At 46.1% G+C, this 22,090-nt stretch overlaps 1 protein-coding gene across 2 annotated transcripts in view; it reads right to left on the minus strand.

The window, feature by feature from the left end:
• Positions 1 to 22,090, minus strand: part of LOC122938777 (Y+L amino acid transporter 2-like) — a 67,644-nt gene that overhangs the window by 13,142 nt on the left and 32,412 nt on the right. For both annotated transcript variants that reach the window (XM_044294540.1, XM_044294541.1), the window contains exons 5-7: positions 17,957 to 18,080; positions 12,284 to 12,387; positions 7,106 to 7,202 (exon numbers count right to left, since the gene is read on the minus strand). In XM_044294540.1, the coding sequence (XP_044150475.1) occupies positions 7,106 to 7,202; positions 12,284 to 12,387; positions 17,957 to 18,080 (325 nt within the window). The remainder of the gene's footprint in view (positions 1 to 7,105; positions 7,203 to 12,283; positions 12,388 to 17,956; positions 18,081 to 22,090) is intronic.

Below are 22,090 nucleotides of genomic sequence, written 5' to 3' on the forward strand. Positions count from 1 at the left end.
TCCTGTATGGTTTTGGATCTAAATCCTCTGCATTTGTTTAGTGAGTGTGGTTTTTTATGAATGGGGCATTCACGATTGAAGGCCTTTTCTCCTGATGAGGTAGTGTACTGTTTACCAGTGGGTACTGCAGATGATGGTAGGTTAGTCTTCCTAACATTCACGCTGCTCTTAAAGTCTCTGTGTTTATGCACAATACTTTCATACCTTGATGATGGTGTCACTGAAGCTGTAGTATTGAACTCCAGGAAGTCGAGGCTGGGGTCGTTCCTCATCTGGGACTGTTCATCGATGAACCTACAGAAATGAATAAATGGGGGAAAGGTGACGTCATGCACTCTTTTGTACCTTGAGACGGATGCCGCCCACTTCTCTTGCAGGCTGTATGGTAGCTTCACGACAATTGGGTTCACCCCATGGGCAGTATCCAGGTAGCACAGCCCGGACAGACGAGGATCTCTTTTGGCGAGCTCCAGTTCCATGAGCAAATCACTTAAATCCTGAAGCTTGTGGACATCCTTGAGACTGATCTTGGGAACGTTCTGCAGTCTCCTGAATAGTGCCTTCTCTATTGCTTCTGCACTGCCAAAGGTGCGTTCGAGTCTTTGCCAGGCTGCAGCGAGACCTGCTTCTGCTTGTCCCACATAGACAGTTCTAAGGCTCTTGATGCGATTTGTGGAGCCTGGGCCCAGCCAGTTGATCAAGAGGTCGAGCTCCTGCTCTGCGGTTAGGTTGAGGTTGGCGATGGCGGCTTTGAAGGTTGCCTTCCAGGCTCTGTAGCTCTCTGCACGGTCATCAAATTTTGAGAGACTGGTGTTAATTAGCTCTCTGCTCACCATAAACCTGGCAAACTCAGACATATCTGATCTCTCACTGCTTGTTGCCACTGACAACTTGTGATGCCCCTGGGGCGTATGGGCTGCATGGCGTGAAAGGGTGAGATGCTTCCGGGTAGAATGATGTTGCTGCAGGGTTGAGCTGTGGTCTAGCCTCTGTAGATTCTGATGACTGCTGCTTGAGCTGTGGAGGTAAGCAAGGAAACACCTGGTAGCCATCTTGCTGTAATAGCTGTCCTTGAGAGGGCACATCTGGGCGACTGTTATTGGATTGCTCGGGTGCTGTGGGTGTCACTGGCACTGCAGGTAGAGCTGGCTTGGAGGTTTCAGTGTTATTGGCTTGGACAGTACTGCACACTGGGGGTGGTGCAGATAACTGTTTCAGTACATAGTCGCTGGTGCGATCAACTGGATCGTCTATCTCCTCTGGTGGTAAACAGACTGAATCAAGGCCTTGGCTCAATGCTTGCTCAAGAAGTCTTACTTTTGCTAATGCGACTTCCTCCTCTCTCTCTGATTCAAGGATCTTTATTCGAGCCTCTGCTTCTGCCCTCTTGGCTTCTGCCTCCGCTTCTGCCCTCTTGGCCACCGCCTCTGCTTCTGCCCTCTTGGCTTCTGCCTCCGCTTCAGCCCTCTTGGCCGCCGCTTCTGCCCTCTTGGCTTCTGCCTCCGCTTCTGCCCTCTTGGCTTCTGCCTCCGCTTCAGCCCTCTTGGCCGCCGCTTGTGCTTCTGCCCTCGCAAGGACTTCTTTTTCGGTGAAGGAACGCCTCACTTTGGATTGCTCTGCGTTTATGCGGGCCTCTAGTAATCTGTCGCTCAGGGCGGAGCTTCTAGAGCATGATGATCTGTAGGACCGCGAGGAATGTTTGGATGAATGCGATCTGTGTGATCTAGTTTCTTGCAAATGAGAGATGCGGAGTTCCACTTTATCTTTAGCGTCCAGCACCATGGCGTCTCTTTGTCTGTCTATTGATTCCGCCTTGCACAATTCTGACGGGGCTTCTTCAATATTAGAGTCTTTTAGAAAGGTTATATACCTTGTGGACAGTCTCTTATATCTTTCATGGGCTGAGTTCAGCCGCCCGACGGCAACTTTTAAACTGGTGGCATCGCCTGAGGAGGACTTAAGTCCTGATATGAGGGAGGAAACTCTTTCCCATAGCTCTTCCAGGTTGTCACATAGCTCATCTTTCCTGGTGTGATAATTTTCCGTGATCTTTATAGTTGGTTTGAGAGAGCGCCTTGGTCGCGTGACTTGGTCTGCTGGAAGTGTGGATTCTACCTCCAGCTCTTCATAATGATCAGTATCAGGTTGAATTTCCTTTGTTTCATCACTGGGGAACTGTACGAGGTCCTTTTCGGCCATTTTGATTTAAGGTGCGCTGTCTCTTTAAGAAAATGAACTTTCGAATTGGGGGCTGAAAATTGCTGTGCGACTCAGATAAGGCACCCCGATAAGGTTCCTAAAGTGTTTTGAGTGAATTGCGGGGTTTTGGTTTGAGGGAGGCCCCGCGTGCGTGAACAGTTCCTATATCATGCGAGCAAGGGTTAATATAGGATGTAGAAAGTGGCTTGGCGAGTAGTGGAGGACTTCCAGGCGAGAGTATATCTACTGCGGACACGCCGTGCTTCCCCTTGGGTTTATGGGACGTGCACTGTTGCCGGGCAGATTTGCTGCGAGTGGGCCTGTTGCAGGGGAGGTTCCTGAGTGTGGCGCTGGGCTCTGAGGGAACCTGTAGCCGGGCATTGGACTTTGAGACGGGTATTTACTGGGGTATAAGGCTTTAAGGCAGTTTTTGACTGTTCTGTCCCCACATGAAGGCGAATGAAGGTGTAACTGATAATGACCTTGTGACTGTCCTACCTTCGTATCCAAGCAGTGGAGCAGACCGGACCGGCAGATGCTCAGGTTAGATGGATCCAGACGTAGACATGAGGATGCAATCAAACGTGGGTTTATTTGATCCGGAGCAGCAACATACGTTATACAATACAGGGATGCAGTAGCAGTGTAGATGCTGTCTTGTGGATGTCTTTCCTGAGGCAACTGCTGGTCAAAAACTGATGCCTTACCAAGCCAAGATGTGTGTCTCCAGTCACAAGGAGTGCAGCACTGAAAATGGCTACAGGAAGTGACAAGACCAAGGCTGCAAAAACCACGCCCAGCAGAGAAAAACTTTATGGATAAGGAACAAGGCGTGCAGCATACAAATTCCGGCCAGCAGATGGCAGCAGAGAAACAATATGTAGAAACAACATAGTAAAAGGAGATATAATAATACAGTGCATTAATTAAATTTGAAAGAAACAGCACATAAGCCATAAATTGGAGGAAAAAAATCACTCTTACCGGGCTGAGGGCCCTAGGAGGGTCAGAGCTCTTTTTACCCACATCCACTTCAGGGGTGTTAGACATCTCTGGTGCATGCACGCTGCTGACTGTCCAGAATCCATCTTTCAACCTGCACGCTGTGCAATTTGCGGGATTCCGGGTCACGTGATGACCCACGTGATGTAGCCCCATGCACCGGAAGCCCCGGTCACCTCGTTGAGAGAAGGAAAGGCCTGGCCCCGGCCTTTCCAAGATGTGGGACCTGATCCTCCTGCCCGCTGCACCCACTGCTCAGCAAAGCCCGGCATTGCCTGCACCGCAGGACTTACATCAAAAGCACAGGTAGGGAGCCTGCACACTACGCTTGCTCCTGCGCTCTGCTACAGCCCTCCCGATGCAAATCGGGGATAGCAAACCTAAAGGCTGAGCGTCTTTGTAATAAGAAAGAAGGATAGGGAGAAAAAAAAGAAATGCCTCCTCTGTCCTATGGTCTTCATCCTTTCCCGGGGACCGGAAACAACTGGAAGAGGTAAAGGGGAGGGGACTTTTCAATTCTGGGTCTCCACGTTGTTTCCTGTCCCTGGAGGCGGATATCCTGCTGCTGGTGCCTTTGGAGAGGCATATGGGACACATGTGATATATTTATAGACAGTGATGGCCAGTTCGCCGTGTTCGCCAGCGAACACATGCGGGCTGCCATCTTAACTCACAAGTCCGGCGATGCACAGGTAAGCCCTTATTTGTGCCTGCGGTGGGAGCCGGTCTGAAACAAATGCGGTCACCGGGAGCAGGCAGTTCCGAGAACAGCCCAATGAAGGCCCCCGGCGGCTGTTCTTGGAACTGCCTGCTCCCAGTGACCGCATTTGTTTAAAAACCGGCTCGCGCACAGGCACAGGTAAGGGCTTACCTGTGCATCGCCGGACTTGTGAGTTAAGATGGCAGCCCGCATGTGTTCGCTGGCGAACACGGCGAACTGGCCATCACTGTCTATAAATATATCACATGTGTCCTATATGCCTCTCCAAAGGCACCAGCAGCAGGATATAACACTGTTTTTAACTTTTTTTTTTTTTACTTTATTTATTTCTGACTTCAAATTTTGGGGGTCTTATCCCCTCTGCAATGCATTACAAAACATCTGTATTGTAATGCATTGCCTGTTAGTTTATTAAACAGAGTAATACACTAACAGGTTGCCTAGGAGACCCAGCCTGAGGCTGGGTCTCCTGGGCACATGTAGAAGGAAGGTCCCGATGCCATGCAAGGCATCGGGTCTCTGCCACAGCAGCGCGGGAATCCGATGGGCTCCCTCACCCGCAGCTAACCTCTTCTAAGTCGCGGTCAGCGCTGACCGCAGCATAGAAGGGGTTAATGCGCAGGCATCAGTGAAAACACCAATGTTGGCGCATACAGCAGGGGTCCGGCTAACGGGAACATCCAGTCTCCTGCAGCTGATCGGGCGGGCGCAGCTCCTGCACCCGCACGATCAGCGGGCTGTAATAGCTCCCTGCACCCATAAAGCATGCAAGCCCCCCCCTGATAATAAGGTGCCCGTGATGATTTGATCAGTCTAAAATACCTTGCTGCTAACTTCAAATCCTCTGGGGTCCTTATTTCTTTAGTGTGCAGGTAGAGGCTTATTGCAGGCAAAGGTTTGGTGCCTAGACATGGACCGTGCACCGACGGAGCTGCGCCATCAGCCAGGGCGCGACTTCCATGTCTAGGCACTAAACCTTTGCCTGCAATATGCTGCTACCTGCACACTAAAGGAATAAGGACCCCAGAGGATTTGAAGTTGTCAGCAAGGTATTTTAGACTGATAAAATCATCACGGGCACCTTTTTAGCAGGGGGGCTTGCATGCTGGGTGTAGGGAGAGCGGGTATCAATAATATTATCGTGCATCACTTACATTAGTGCAGCAGTTGTGCAGTTCTGCTGCGATACCGCAGCTAAATCAAGAGGAACAGAAAGTTAGCGCTATTGGTATTTTTAGAGTTTCTGTACATGTTTATATGTTTCTCTGCTGTTTGAAATAGTGGAGAACCACTGGCCATGACGCCCACTGGACATGCGAATGGGCACCATGTTTGCACTTCGCTCCAGCTCTGTACATGTAGTGAATGGGTTAAAAATAGGGTCTCTGATAAAATGAGATCTGGTAGCTGATTGCTTGTTGTGGGCAACTGCTCCACTTTAACTGTGCACATGTTTTAACTAGAGGTGGGACGATGAATCCGTCGAATCCACGAATCCCTCAAATCTTGTTGGATTCGAGGGATTCGTGGACTCGAATCCCGACCTCATTTACTAAATTTGAATCCGACGAATCCATGACAGCGGGACCGGTGCAGTCCCTGTATTCTAATGCACCGGCCCAGCTAGTATATTCTTATGATCTAACCTGCATTGTTAAGATATAATAATCCATCTGTATTACTTACATTACAACATTAAGTTCCGTAGCAGAGAGGAGGGAGGAGGCAGGCCGGGAGGACGGGCGGGCGGCGCATCACTCACTACGTCACGTGCCTGAGCCGCCCACTTTATGAATGAAGCAGGCGGCATGGGCGCGTGACGTAGTTAATGACGCGCCGCCTGCCCGTCCTCCCGGCCTGCCTCCTCCCTCCTCTCTGCTATGGAACTTAATGTTGTAATGTAAGAATTACAGATGGATTATTATATCTTAACAATGCAGGTTAGATCATAAGATTATAATACAGGGACTGCACCAGTCTCCGCTGTCATTCCTAATCCAGATGCTGGCCCCCAGCCCCTGTATTGGGGGTCATTCACACTGCAGGGACACTGTTATGGGGGGGGGGGATCTGTGGATGGCACATAGCATAAGATGCTATATATGTGTCATCCACAGATTCCCCATCACAGTGCCATCCAGAGATTCCCCATAACAGTGCCATCCAGAGATTCCCCATAACAGTGCCATCCAGAGATCCCCCATAACAGTGCCATCCAGAGATCCCCCATAACATTGCCATCCACAGATCCCCCCATAACAGTGCCATCCACAGATCCCCCCATAACAGTGTCATCCACAGATTTCCCCATAGCAGTGTCATCCACAGATCCCCCCCATAAGTGTTTGGATTACTTTGCTTCTTACACCGTTCACACAATTCTTATGTTCAGGATTCGTAGGATTTGAGATACGAAAGATTCAATAGATTCGAGAACCTTTTAGGATTCGAAAAAAAATTGGATTCGTCCCTCCTCTAATTTTAACAAATCTTTTCCACTAATTCTCTTTTACAGACTTGAAGCTAATCAAGGAAACAAAAATTTAAGCCATTCTCTTTAGGGTACTTTCACACTTGTGGCAGAGGATTACGGCAGTCAAAACGTATGCAAACTGATGCCATTTGTCAGACGGATCAGGATCCTGATCCGTATGACAAATGCATTGAAATGCCAGAACCGTCTCTCAGGTGTCATCCAGAAAAACGGATCACATTTTTTGTGGTCTGAGCATGCACAGACCGCAATGCCGGATCCGTTTTTCCGGGACACTCTTGGCCAGATCCAACATTAATGCATGTCAATAGAAAAAAATGCTGGATCCAGCATTCCGGCAAGTGTTCCAGAATTTTGGACGGAGATGAAACCATGCTGCGGTATTATTTCCATCCTGAACAGTCAAAAAGACGGAACTGAAGACATCCGGATTGCTCTCCATTCAGAATGCATTAGGATAAAACTGATAAGTTATTTTCTGGTATTGAGCCCCTTGGACTGAACCCAATGCCGGAAAAGAATAACGCCAGTGTTAAAGTACCATTAAGCGAAAGCGTCCAATAGAAAATAACACCATCATGATAATTTCCATCAGAATAATGATATCTTTTCATATTTGCTGGAGGAATCAAACTGTGCCTCTGGATTCTTTAACTTATTATTTAGAAATATATAAAAGTATTTCTTACATTAAAAAGTAAGGCAGGGACAGGAGTATATCTATTGATGTTGATCATGCAGAGAAAATCAGGGAGTTGTCCTTCCCTGGAAGCGACAAAAAACAGTCTGGAATACATAAAACATGTAGCTATTAGTGGAATGGAGAAACTGAATGGTTAAAAAGTCAGTAACATGTGACGCAGGCTACATAGTTGTATGAAAAACTGATAATATTCAATGGGAGACGTATCTGAGTTAGGCCTCATGCACACGACAGTTTATTTTCACGGTCCGCAAAAACGGGGTCCGTAGGTCCGTGATCGTTTTTTCGTCCGTGGGTCTTCCTTGATTTTTGGAGGATCCACGGACATGAAAAAAAAGTCGTTTTGGTGTCCGCCTGGCCGTGCGGAGCCAAACGGATCCGTCCTGAATTACAATGCAAGTCAATGGGGACGGATCCGTTTGACGTTGACACAATATGGTGCCATTTCAAACGGATCCGTCCCCATTGACTTTCAATGTAAAGTCTGGAGTTCTTTTATACCATCGGATTGGAGTTTTCTCCAATCCGATGGTATATTTTTACTTGAAGCGTCCCCATCACCATGGGAACGCCTCTATGTTAGAATATACTGTCGGATATGAGCTATATAGTGAAACTCAGATCCGACAGTATATTCTAACACAGAGGCGTTCCCATGGTGATGGGGACGCTTCAGGTTAAAATATACTACAAACTGTGTACATGACTGCCCCCTGCTGCCTGGCAGCACCCGATCTCTTACAGGGGGCCGTGATCAGCACAATTAACTCCTCAGGTGCCGCACCTGAAGGGGTTAATTGTACTATCATATTCCCCTGTAAGAGATCAGGGCTGCCAGGCAGCAGAGGGCAGACCCCCCCCCCCCCCCCAGTTTGAATATCATTGGTGGCCAGTGCGGCCCCCCCCCTCCCTCCCTCTATTGTAATAAATCATTGGTAGCACAGTGTGCGCCCCCCATCGCCCCCCCCCCTCCCTCCCTCTATTGTAATAAATCGGATCCGTCTGTATGAAAGCAACCTACGGCCACGGGTCACGGACACGGATGCCAATCTTGTGTGCATCCGTGTTCTTTCACGGACCCATTGACTTGAATGGGTCCGTGAACCGTTGTCCGTCAAAAAAATAGGACAGGTCATATTTTTTTGACGGATAGGATACACGGATCACGGTCTCGGCTGCAAAACGGTGCTTTTTCCGATTTTTCCACGGACCCATTGAAAGTCAATGGGTCCGCGAAAAAAAACGGAAAACGGCACAACGGCCACGGATGCACACAACGGTCGTGTGCATGAGGCCTTAGGGCAAAAGAAAAAGACTAGTTGTCAATAGCAAGCAATCAGATTAACCCCTTTGAGGACCGGCTCATTTTCACCTTAAGGACCAGGCCATTTTTTGCAAATCTGACCAGTGTCACTTTATGTAGTGATAACTTTAAAACGCTTTTACGTATCCAGGCCATTCTGAGATTGTTTTCTTGTCACGTATTGTACTTCATGACAGTGGTATAATTGAGTAAAAAAAATTCCAAATTTACCAAAAATTTTGAAAAATTTGCTAATTTCCAAATGTCAATTTCTCTACTTTTATAATAGATAGTAATACCTCCAAAAATATTTATTACTTTACATTCCCCATATGTCTACTTCATGTTAGGATCATTTTGTGAATGTCATTTTATTTTTTGGGGATGTTAGAAGGCTTAGAAGTTTAGAAGCAAACCTTGAAATTTTTCTGAAAATTTCTAAAACCCACAAACTACACCCCTTGAGGTATTCAAAACTGATTTTTACAAACTTTGTTAACCCTTTAGGTGTTCCACAAGAATTAATGGTAAATAGAGATAACATTTCAAAAAAAAAATTGGCAGATTTTCCATTTGAATCCATTTTTTCCAGTTACAAAACAAGGGTTAACAGCCAAACAAAACTCAATATTTATGGCCCCGATTCTGTAGTTTACAGAAACACCCCATATGTGGTCATAAACTGCTGTACGGGCACACAGCAGGGCGCAGAACGAAAAGAATGCCATGCGGTTTTTGGAAGGCAGATTTTGCTGGACTGGTTTTTTGACATCATGTCCATTTGAATCCTCCCTGATGCACCCCTAGAATAGATACTCCAAAAAAGTGACACCATTTTGGAAACTACGGGATAGGGTGGCAGTTTTGTGGGCACTATTTTAGGGTACATTTTTGGTTGCTCTATATTACACTTTTTGTTAGGTAAGGTAACAAGAAATAGCTGTTTTGGCACCGTTTGGATTTTTTGTTATTTACAACATTCATCTGACAGGTTAGAGAATGTGGTATTTTTAAAGAACAGGTTGTCATGGACGCGACTACTTATTTGGGTTGTTTGTTTCAGTTTTACATAACAAAGCATAAAAAAAAATTGATTCTTTAGTGTCTCTACATTCTGAAAGCCATAGTTTAATTTATTTTCTTGTGCGACTGTCTTGTGTAGGGGCTAATTTTTTTCGGGATGAGATGACGGTTTTATTGGCACTATTTTGGGGTGCGGATGACTTTAATCGCTTGCTATTACACTTTTTGTGATGTAAGGTGATAAAAAATGGCTTTTTTACCCCGTTTTAATTTTTTTACGGTATTTACCTGAGGGGTTAGGTCATGTGATATTTTTATAGAGCAGGTTATTACAGATGCGGCGATACTTAAAATATAAAAAATTTTATTTATGTAAGTTTTACACAATGATTTCATTTTTTAAAACTAAAAAAATCATTTTTTAGTGTCTCCATAGTCTGAGAGACACAGTTTTTTCATTTTTTGGGCGATTATCTTGGGTAGGGTATGATTTTTGCGGGATGAGATGACAGTTTGATTGGTACTATTTTGGGGTGTGTATGACTTTTTGATTGCTTGCTATTACACTTTTTGTGATGTAAGGTGACAAAAAATGTTTTTTACACCGTTTTTTTTTACAGTGTTCAACTGAGGGGTTAGGTCATGTGATATTTTTATAGAACAAGTTCTTACGGACGCGGCGAAACCTAATATGTATACTTTTTTATTTACTTAAAGGGCTTCTGTCACCCCACTAAACCTTTTTTTTTTGCTTACTTATAATCCCTACACTGCGATTTATGGCTACATGATCTAATTAATCATTTTGGTCCTGTAGATTTTGTTAAAAACATGCTTTTAAAATATGCAAATTACCTTGCTACCAGCAAGTAGGGCGGCTACTTGCTGGTAGCAGCCGCATCCTCCGATCCTAAAGACGCATTGTGATTGACAGGGCCAGGGAACGGAATCGTTCTCTGCTGGCCCTGCCTGTTTGCATTCAAAATCTGGCGCCTGTGCCGCGGCCGTACCTGTCTTCAATCGGCGCAGGCGCACTGAGAGGCGGCCGCTCGCTCGGCCGCTCCATCCTCAATGCGCCTGCGCCGGGTGTAGATTAGACGTCATTGGTGCAGGCGCATTGAGGATGGAGCGGCCGAGCGAGCGGCCGCCTCTCAGTGCGCCTGCGCCGATTGAAGACAGGTACGGCCGCGGCACAGGCTCCAGATTTTGAATGCAAACAGGCAGGGCCAGCAGAGAACGATTCCGTTCCCTGGCCCTGTCAATCAAATTGCGGAGGTGGCTTCTTTAGGATCGGAGGATGCGGCTGCTACCAGCAAGTAGCCGCCCTACTTGCTGGTAGCAAGGTAATTTGCATATTTTAAAAGCATGTTTTTAAAAAAATCTACAGGACTAAAATGATTAATTAGATCATGTAGCCATAAATCGCAGTGTAGGGATTATAAGTAAGTAAAAAAAAAAAGGTTTAGTGGGGTGACAGAAGCCCTTTAAGTTTTACACAATAACAGCTTTTTTAAAACAAAAAAAATTATGTTTTACTGTCTATATATACTGAGCTATAGTTTTTTTGTTTTTTTTTGTACGCCCTGTGTCCCCAAGAGGTTAAGGGATCATGCACATGAACGTATTTTCTTTCCGTGTCCTTTCCGTTTTCTTTGCAGACAGTATGCGGAACCATTTCAATGGACCAGAGAACATTCCCAGCCTGAGCCATCAGCCTCAGCTGGTTGACAAGTAAGCAGCTACCTCCAGCCTCCAGGAAGAAGGATTCCCTGTGAGCCAAGCTGTGAGTACATATCCAGAGTCCAGGAGAGGCCAAATTCCTCCTCAGCTAGTCAGGCCCTCATCAAGCAGAAGACAGACAGAGCAGAAGATAGATACCTGCCAGATTCACCAGGCATATAATAGGAAGCAGAAGAGATATTTATCCCTGCCACATATTGCCAATACCTGCTGGGACCCAAGACTATTGCTGTAACTCGTATGGATTTATGCTGCATTAAAGGGCTTCTGTCACTCCACTAAACTCTTTTTTTTTTTTTTGTCTGCTTAAAATCCTTATGCTGCGATTTCTCAATATATAGGGCTATTACTCAGTTTGGTTCAGTAGTTATATAAAAAAACTGACGCCCCCTCCTCATGTTGATTGACAGGGCCAGCGGACGCGCTCGTTCTCTGACTGACCCTGTCTGCGTTTTAAATCTCGCGCCGATCTTCAGTTGGCGCAGGCGCACTCAGTGGAGGACGCTCGCTCGGCCGCTCCATCCTCAGTGCGCCTGCGCCGATGACGTCACATGTACACCCGGCGCAGGCGCACTGAGGATGGAGCGGCCAAGCGAGCATCCTCCACTGAGTGCTCCTGCACCAACCGAAGATCGCGCGAGATTTAAAACGCAGACAGGGCCAGTCAGAGAACGAGCGCGTCCGCTGGCCCTGTCAATCACCATGAGGAGGGGGCGTCATTATGAATGGAGGATGCTGAGGATATTGAGAAATCGCAGCATAAGGATTTTAAGCAGACAAAAAAAAAAAAAAGAGTTTAGTGGAGTGACAGAAGCCCTTTAAGTAAAGACAAGTTGGATTATATCACCAGACTGGTGATATAATCCACGTCAGGCATTGCACCATACAGAAAAATTGTACGTGTGAAAGAGGCCAAAAGTTCTCAATTATCTAAGACATTTAAAAAAAAATAATATCATTTTGGTTACTATGGTCAACTCCTCTGGTTTTCCTATTTATTAGTTTTAGTACATCTCCATCAATACATAAAACTACAGCATAGTGACTTCTAGACTGAATGATTTAATACTTTTTCTGTCTTTTCTGATATTAGCTTACCTTGATGATGAAATGACTACTGAGTTTAATCCACCGCAACATGACATGGCCACTGAGATGGGGATGAACCACTTTACAAATCCAAGAACTCTTTCAGCAAAAGTCTAAATAAAAATGTAAATATAATATTTAGCTTTTATTTTTATTTTATTTTTAAATTGAATGGTGGCAAAAAATTTCTGCATTTTACAACAATTATTTGTTAGCTGAACAGATGAAAACCCTGGACATCTATGGATGGCATTAAAGGTTTTTCCAACCTGCGACCAGTAGTGATCATTGCAGGAAAAATGTAGCATTACAAGTTATTGAAATGGAAGTCCATCCATGTAAGAGCTCTTTTACACGAGCGTGTCCCTTGCGGGAATCAAGATCATGTGGTCTGGACTACAGAAGCGCACGGCATTATCATGATTGATAATGCTGTGTGTCTTTGCATCACCTTTCTGTAAAGGAATCATACTTGACATAAGGTGTCAGTATGATTGTGTTACAGGAAGGCATTATTAATCATGATAATGAAGTGTGCTTCGTATGTCCAGACCACACAATCCCTCTCACACAGAGCGTGATTCGCTCAAAGGACACGCTCGTGTGAAAGAGCCCTTACATGGAGACGCATGGAACCTAAATAAGTGTCCTAAGCAGGAGACCAAACTCTTGGACATTCATTTACCCTAACACTGGGGCTTAAACCAGGGGTATACACAGATATCATAGGGACCCATCAGTGGTGGATTACAATAGGGACATTCGGGTCGGCAGCCCCGGGCCCAGCACCGCTGGGGGGCCCAATGCCGACCTGAACGCCCACATACTGCGGCGGGGCACGGGAGCGCATAGCTCCCTGTCCCATGGCTGATCGCCGCCATAGGCTTCAGGCCTAGTAGGCCTGAGGCCTATGCGGTAGTGAAATCCCGGCGAAGGCATTCGTGATGACGTCATCGCGCGCCTGTGCCGGGACGCATCACAGTGAGGTGTGCATGCCTGCCTCATCCCACCTTCCTCTGCGAGCAAGCGCCTGGCCCTGGACATAGGTGAGTATTTAGCTTTCATTTTTTTCCCAATTTTTATTTCATGTGCCTACTTTGGGGGACATGTGGGGGACACACACAGGAGGACATATTAGTGAAGAGACATCGAGTACATCGGGGGGGAAATGTGGGGGTTGTGTGGGGCCAAATTATTATGGGAGGGACTACTATATGGGGGCAAATTACTATATGGGGCAGTGTGGGGGCAAATTACTATGTGGGAGCAGTGTGGGGCCAAATGACTATGTGGGGGCAGTGTGGGGGAAATTACTATGTGGTGGCAGTGTGGGGGAAGTTACTATGTGTGGGCAGTGTGGGGGAAACTATTGTGTGGGGGAAACTATTGTGTGGGGGCAGTGTGGGGGAAATTGCTATGTGGGGCAGTGTGGGGGAAACTATTGTGTGGGGGCAGTGTGGGGGAAATTGCTATGTGGGGGCAAATTTCTATATGGGGCAGTGTGGAAGAAATTACTATGTGGGGACGGTGTGGGGAAATTGCTATGTAGGGGCAAACTACTATATGGGGGCAGTTTGCGGGAAATTACTCTGTGGGGGCAAATTACTATGGGGGATTACTATGTGGGGGCATTGTGGTGCAAATTACTATATGGGGGTGTTGATATTAGGGAGGCACTGTAGGGGCAAATCTATTATTTTTGGGGACACTATACAGGGATTATTGCCTGGAGCACAATAGAGGGTGTTATTATTACTGGGGGCACTCTAGGGGACATTATAGCTGCTGTGGACACTATAGGAACATTTGGGGTAATTTATCAAACTAGTGTAAAGCAGAACTGGCATAGCAGCCAATCAGGTTCCATCATTCATTTTTGACAGCTCTTTTGGAAATCCAGTTCTAATTTACACCAGTTTGATAAATGACCCCAATTATGTCTATTAGGGTCGCTATTTTTTCAGCAGTATAGTACCTGGGGCATTGGGGAGCACAACGGGCACAGTATTGGGGGTGACAGCAGGATGACACTGTGGGGACACCAGGATGGGGAGGTTGATGGAAAAATTGAGAAATCTAACGTGTCTCTTCATACAAAAAAATAAATAACCTAAAATGGAGGGAGGGGCCCAAGTTGGGTAGACAGCCCTGGGCCTATCATGCACTTAATCTGCCCCTGGGACCCATAGAAAAACTTAGTAGGGCCCCTCTGCCCCACCAATTTCCAGTATGCCTGTGCAAGCACTCACAGGCAATGTGGAATTGCAAAGCCACAATGCCACAGATTTCTGATGAATTCCCATTTTCTTATTAAGCAGAAGAAATTTTAACCAAAAATATTGTCAAATAAGTCAACCCGAACATTTGCATAAAAAATATGGTGCTCATTCTGAACAGCAAATTTCTATCAACTATAAATACATTGAAAAATTCTCCAGCTTCACTTCACATATTACAAAGCTATCTACCTGCAGCTACTACTAGGGGGAGTTCAGTACATCGAAGTTTATACCCAAAACCAAGAAAAATCCAGCTTCCAAGATGCAAAAGGTGGAATCTTTATTGTGCGATTAAAATCCAATACAGGACATCACAGGTTACAGTAAAGCGTTTCAGACCACAAATAAATCAGGGTCCTTCATCATGATTTTAATCGCACAATAAAGATTCCACCTTTTGTATCTTGGAAGCTGGATTTTTCTTGGTTTTGGATATTGACAGCAATGAATTCCGGAGGTTGCCATCTGTGCTCAAGGCAGGTGTACGGTGGGAGAGCTGCTTTACCTTCTTTGTTTCATAGAAGTTTATACAGTCCAATAGAAGCTATAATAATGTCTTTGCGTTGAGCTCCCTCTAGTGACAGATGCCTGAAAATGCAGTATTTTTACCTCGGAACAGAAGGAGGCGAGAAGAAGATCAGTGCCTAGCACCCCTCTCCCCAGCCCCGTGGTCTGCCTGTATTAAAGGTACGCCACTGGCTACAGTGATCTTGGCTGTGAGTCCCGCGATGAATGATCGCCATTTAGTAATTCAGCCATTAAACTAAATGGAGTCGCAGTATAACTTGCAAGTTTTTACAACCGCAGTGTCAGACTTTTTGTAAATCTAGGGTCACGGGTGCCATAACTTGCTAGAAGTGCTGCAACCCCATTCAGTTCAAAATAGTGGCACTGCTACACATTGATCATACCGCCCAACTTTTGAAAAGAAGGAAGAGGGACTTTTCAGCAGTATGCCACGCCTCTAACTCCACCCAAAACATAACTAAACACCTATTCACACCCAGTACCTTAAATGCCCCCACATAGTAATTATTACCCCTTTATGCCACTACACAGTAGTTATGACAGCATTGTGCCCCCTTCACAGTAGTTATGGCCAGATGTGTCCCTCACAGTAGCGACGCCCAGATATGTGCCCCCTCATAGTAGCGATGCCCAGATACAGGGCCGTCTTTACCAAGGGGCAAAAGGGGCAGCTGCCCCGGGCCCAGTTGCTCCTGGGGGGCCCAAGGCAGCTGCCTCTTGAGCCCTGCTAGCTACTGCCCCGGGTGTCAGGCTGTCAGCTCTACCAGGAGTCCAGGCATCATGATCGTTGTGCTTTAGGACCTTAATGACATCACCATGTGACCAGTAACCTAGCAATTGCTGGTCACATGGCTATGAGGTCATCACAGGTCTTGTGGAGTGTTGCAGAAGTTAACTGTGGAGCTTTTTTGTGTGAAGATTACATCAGAAAAAGGTGACACTCAGGGGCTGTTATGTTAATATACTGTAAACTACTGTATAGTGGGGTGCTGTATACTGTGGGGGGCTGTATACTGTGTGGGACTGTATAATGTGTGGGGGCTGTATACTGTGTGGTGGGCTGTATACTGTGTGGTGGTCTGTATACTGTGTGGTGGGCTGTATACTGTGTGGGGCTGTATACGGTGTGGGGCTGTATACTGTGTGGTGGGCTGTATACTGTGTGGTGGGCTGTATACTGTGTGGTGGACTGTATACTGTGTGGTGGGCTGTATACTGTGGGGGGCTGTATACTGTGTGGGACTGTATACTGTGTGGAACTGTGTAGGACTGTATACTGTGTGGTGGGCTGTATACTGTGTGGGGGCTGTATACTGTGTGGGGGCTGTATACTGTGTGGTGGGCTGTATACTGTGTGGTGGGCTGTATACTGGGGGGGCTGTATACTGTGTGGTGGGCTGTATACTGTGTGGGGGGCTGTATAGTGTGGGGGGGGGGGCTGTATAGTGGGGGGTGGGCTATACTGCTGTACTGTATACTGTGGGGTCTGTATAATGTATACTGAGGGTGCGGTATAGTGTGGAGTGCTATACTGCTGTACTGTATAGTGTGGGGGGCTGTATCGTGTATTGTTTGGGGTGCTGTATACTGTGAGGTGTTGTATACTGTGGGGTACTGTATAGTGTGGGGTGCTATACTGCATACTGTGGGGTGCTGGGGTGCACTGTAACACTAGTGTGAGCCCAGAGCACTGATCCTGAGCCGCTGGAGTCTTCAGAACTGGAAGTATTTACAGTCATTCACTGTAGTCTACCACATGTGTGTATTTTTTGTGTGTGTGTTGTGATAGAGGGCGTGATTGCCTGCTAAGGTGTGGGAAGGCGGGATCCAGGGGGCCCAAGTACATTTTTGCCCAGGGTCCAATCAATATTAAAGACGGCCCTGCCCAGATATGTGCCCCCTCATAGTAGTGATGCCAAGATATGTGGCCCCTCATAGTAGCGATGCCCAGATATGTGCCCCCTCATAGTAGTGATGCCCAAATATGTGCCCCCTAATAGTAGTGATGCCCAGATATGTGCCCCCTTACAGTAGCGATACCCAGATATGTGCTCCCTCACAGTAATTATGCTCAGATATGTGCCCCCTTACAATAGCAATGCCCAGATATGTGCCCCCTAACAGTAGTTATGGCCAGATAGGTGCCTCCTCACAGTAGTATGCCCAGTAAAGTGCCCCTAACAGTAATATGCCCAGTAAAGTGCCCCCTGACAGTAATTTGCCCAGTAAAGTGCCCCCTTCAAAGGCAGTAAAAAAAAAAAAGAAACTCCACATACTCACCTCATTCCCCAGCAGCAGCAACAGGATACAAGGGAATCCTGACCGGCCCCGCCCCTGCCCAGACCTGCAGTGTGGAGCATCAGGGAGGGGGGAGGAATGATGGTGCAGGGAGCTGACAGATAGCTGACTGTAATGATGAAGCAAGAGCCGTCTCTGCTTCCTATGGAAGCAGGGACAGCTGCAAGAAAGCAGGACATACCATCCCTGTAACAGGACAGCGGGACAGCCACTGCAATCCGGGACTGTCTCGCCAGATCTGAGACGGTTGGGAGGTATGCATTGATTATTGATTTCGTCACAAGTGTGGTGGCCAAGGTCATCATGTGGTCACCACCTGATAGCACATATCGACACAAGGTATTATGGTAAGACAACCCCTTTAAATTGAAAGAAGGTGTTCTGAGGTTTTCAGCACAGTGGGCCTCAGTCTACTATTGGACATCTCTCTCTTGTATTCTGTTACTAGCACCAATATGGGTATTTTCATTTATGATTTTATGAAATAATTGGGGGAAAAATAATAATAATAATACATATTTTAAAATTTGGCAAGAATAAAATGTTGAGGTGTAAAGTGTTAGTAAGACTGGCTTACCACAGCTACTGCACTGCTGTCCATGATGGTGTTCAGATCCAACTCTGTGTAGTATGCAATGTTTGTCATGACATAGATAATTGTCACCAGCGGCATAGATATCACCATAGATAATGGCAGGTTTCTTTAAAAAAAAAAAAAAAAAAACGTTAAATGTTAATACATATGGATAGTAACTCACCATATAAGGAGGGCGGTAACAGAAGCATTCTTCGAACTGATGCAAATATCCAAAGTTATGAGAGTTTGTCATGTAAAACGGGGATAATTTATTTTGAGATATACGCCAATTTTTGTCAGGTGCCTCTACATAACTCCAGCGAATCCACCGCCAGTGCAGGGATTATTAAGACCGGCGTCTTAAACACTTGTCTTAATAAATGACCCCCTATATCTTTTGCTATGGTTCCTAAAAATGTTAACTTACACATTGTTGTGTATTGCAAGGTGAAATAATAACACAAATGCTCCAAGTGCACTTACTATCTCCGGAACTCCCATAGAAATGAACGGAGTGGCTGAGTTTATGTCACGGCCACGGTTATGGTCGTGACTCCTTGGGAGCCGCATACAGTTGCCTGCGGTTGTGGTTGTTGTTTCAACCGCAGCTGAGGCATATTGTAGTTGGCCTCAGTGCGGTTGCCGCGGACAACAGCTATGTGTGCGGTTCCCGGGGAGTTGTGTGCGTGTGTGGATGCACTTTGTTTGTATGTCTGGTGTGCACTTGTTGTTGTTTGGTGCGCACGGACATCGTCCTTTCACTGTGGCTGCCCGTGGCAACGTTTGGTATTATGTACATGTGGTGGCAGTGTCTCGGTCTTCGGGCTGTCTCCCAGGACGGCTGCCACCCTTGTCGTTGCCAGCGGCAACAGCCACAGGGTGATCAGGTTGGTCACTTCCCCTGTATGTGTATTTTCCCTTCTGTGTGCTGGAAGGGTTAACTTCCTTCCCAGTGTGTGTGTTGTGTCACTGGGTGTGGTTGACCGGTGGGTGTGGCCACTTTGCCCTATAAAGCCTGTGTCTGGAGCACAGCTCAGTAGGTTGCTTTCAGTCATGCTTGGCTGAGGCAGCCTCCTGTGGATTCCATCCTTCTTGTAAGGGCCACTCTTCCGGTCATAAGTTTATTTCCTTTGATGTGTTGTTGATGTCCCATCTTTCCTTGTGTTTTAGTGCAGCTATGGATCTGGGTCCCTGTGTGTGGATGCGTGGTGATCTTCAGCATGCCAGCACAGGGATCCAGTCAGCTAGTCTGAGACAGGTAGGTGTGGAACTGTGTGGGTTCACCTGTCTTATCCATAGACCTGTTTATGTTCCCTTTCTTCATGCTGCTTGGCCAGTGAGACTCCTGCTCCTCCGTGTCTAGGAGGAGTGGGTTGTCTTACTCTGTCTCTAGTTCAGGGCCGACTTGAGGGCTTGTAGGGACTATAAGGTTCCAGCGTATGAGCCCTCCTACCATCAAGGTCGGCTCATGCAGACAGGAGACAGGGTCAGCGTTAGGGACGCATTAGGAGGTGACCAGCTCCCTAATTCTGTGGTTCTGGCCTAGTAGCGACCGGACATCTTACATCATCGCACGGCTGAGGATTTCCCCCATCCTCAGCCGTGACAGTTTATGCTTGACTAGCTGCTCTGTTCATTTTGATGGGCCCCAAGGGGTACTGGTCCCTGTTCTCATGGTCATCTAACCCCAGCCTAGGTGAGTCATGATCTGCCAAAGTGATAAACCAAAGTCTCTAACTTCATGGTTTCTGTCCCTTTCAGTTTGTGCCAAGTGATTACTGGCACATTGATGGCTAAAAAACCCTCTCCTTTCAATCTGGCATTTATGCCCCTTCCACATGGCAAAGAACGGAGCTCGGTGCTTGAAAATTTGATCATCTGCAGATCTTAGCGACACCTGCTATATTCTTGATTTCCATAACCTTACAGATTCTCCTTGTTGATCCTTGTGAGTCAGCTGCCATCCACACAGGGACTATTCCAGGAGGTGGCAGCTTTGTCCAGATCCCTGTATAGGGGTTGAAGGTTGAAAACCAGGGGACTACCAGGATATCATTTTTTTTCTCACAATATGGTTTTACAAAATCACTTTCTGGATGTAATTTTTTGAATTCACTATATGGGATCTATTTCCTGCTTTGGCTCTTCAACTTACTCCTTTGTTTGGACTTTCGGCACAGAAAGGTCTGACTTTCTCCGTGAGACCATTCAATTGCAGTCAGAGAGAGAAGGGGATAAGTGACTCAATTAGGGCTGATTAGTGCACAGCTCTTCTGTGGGCATTTTTATCTAGGCATATGAGTATAAATACAATAGAACTAGCATACTGTTATTCAAATATCTACTACAATATAGCAGCTAACATTGTCCCTCCTCAGTAGCAGTAAAATAAAAACCCTTTCACTTTTTTTAAATGTTGTTATGTTGCGGTTTGGTTTGTGATAAAATTAAAGAAATAAAATTAAAAAGTTCCCCCATCAATCTGTAAAAGAATTTTAGACATGTTTGCAAAATTATTAAAAAGGAGAAACTAACATTTCACATGGACATAAGACACAAGACCTTTTGCTATGAATCTTGAAATCTAGCTGTGCGGGCCTCCCATTTCTCTTGATCATCTTTGAGATGTTTGTACACCTTGACTGGAATCCACATGTAGTAAATTAAGTTGATTGAACATCATTTGGAAAGACAGACCCCTGTCTATATAAGGTCTCACACTGTGGCTTAAAGGGGGTGTTTGACTTCAGCAAGTGGCATTTATCATATAGAGAAAGTTAATACAAGGCACTGGATTCATTTTTCTATCACATTATACACTGCTTGTTTCTATGGTTATGACCACCCTGCAATTCTTCAGCGGTGGTCGTGCTTGCACACTATAAAAAAAAAAGCACTAGCCTAAGTGTGCTCCCATGGTCCAGGCCACCAGACAGGCCGGCACTGTCCTATAGTGTGGAAGCCTGGCCAACGGTGATGGATTTCAGGGGGGTCATAACCCTAGAACCGTGCAGAGTATAACATGATGGAAAAATGAATCCAGTCTGTAAAAGGAAGCAATAAGGATAATAACAATACATTAGTAAGTGCCTTGTATTATCTTTCTCTACATGATAAATGCCACCTGCTGAAGTGACACAACCCCTTTAACTATAAATGACTGGCCCACAACAAATTTTTGAACGGGGGCTCCCCCTCGGTTCCCTTAGTGCAGACCACAGATCGGACAAAAAAATAAAAATAAATACTTACCTCCTCCTACAGGTGATACCACTCTTCCTGCAGCACTGTGTCTAGGCATGCACTACACTGTGACTTTACGTCACACAGCATCAGGTCATAATACACTCCTACACACAAAGTCCCATCCTGAAGCTGTTCACTGCCAGGACTTAGTGTGGCGCAAGCACCTGGAGAAGAAAACCAGGGAGAGGTGAGTAATAACAGTGCTAGTACTAGGAGTACCAGACTCATCCCTTCCTGGGCATTCAAAATAAATCTATTTGTTTTCCTCCTGGGCCCCTTCTTAAGTTCTAGCCCCCTAGTAGCCACTTCCCCTCCTTCCATGGTAGCTATGTCCCTGGTCTCACAGCTGACAACGCATAGCAGAGCAAAAACCCAGCCATTAGGAGGAAAGAACTGCCTGTAGAAATCAGAGACAGGATTGTGTAGCGGCACAGATCTGGAGAATGGTCCAAAGAAATAAGAGGAGTGCATCGGTATGACCATATGATGTATATAGAAGAACGCTGATGGAGTTACTCACCTGGACGGGTTACGCTGGGAGTGCAAAATCCGAAATGGCGATGAATCAATTGGCAGCTGGTGCCGCCAAACTTCCCCCTTCAAGAGACCCAATGTTAAGTAGGTAGATGTGGAGGTAATGGATCAGCAGTGGTGCAGTCAGATTAGTCCAGACAGGAGGGTTTTGTGGTAAACTCAACTTTTATTATTATCTCATAAGTTATGCATTTCACGGCCGAACCAGACCCTTCTTCAGACCAGTAGACGTGATACAAGAGGAGGCAAGTATACACAATTTAAGGGAGTTTTGGTGGGAAATTTCCCATTACAGGGGGGTAGAGTATGAAAAGTGCATAAATGAATATTAAAATAGTCACATGATTGGAATAC

This window comes from Bufo gargarizans, chromosome 5 (assembly GCF_014858855.1).
Source record: "Bufo gargarizans isolate SCDJY-AF-19 chromosome 5, ASM1485885v1, whole genome shotgun sequence".
Classification (NCBI taxonomy): domain Eukaryota; kingdom Metazoa; phylum Chordata; class Amphibia; order Anura; family Bufonidae; genus Bufo; species Bufo gargarizans.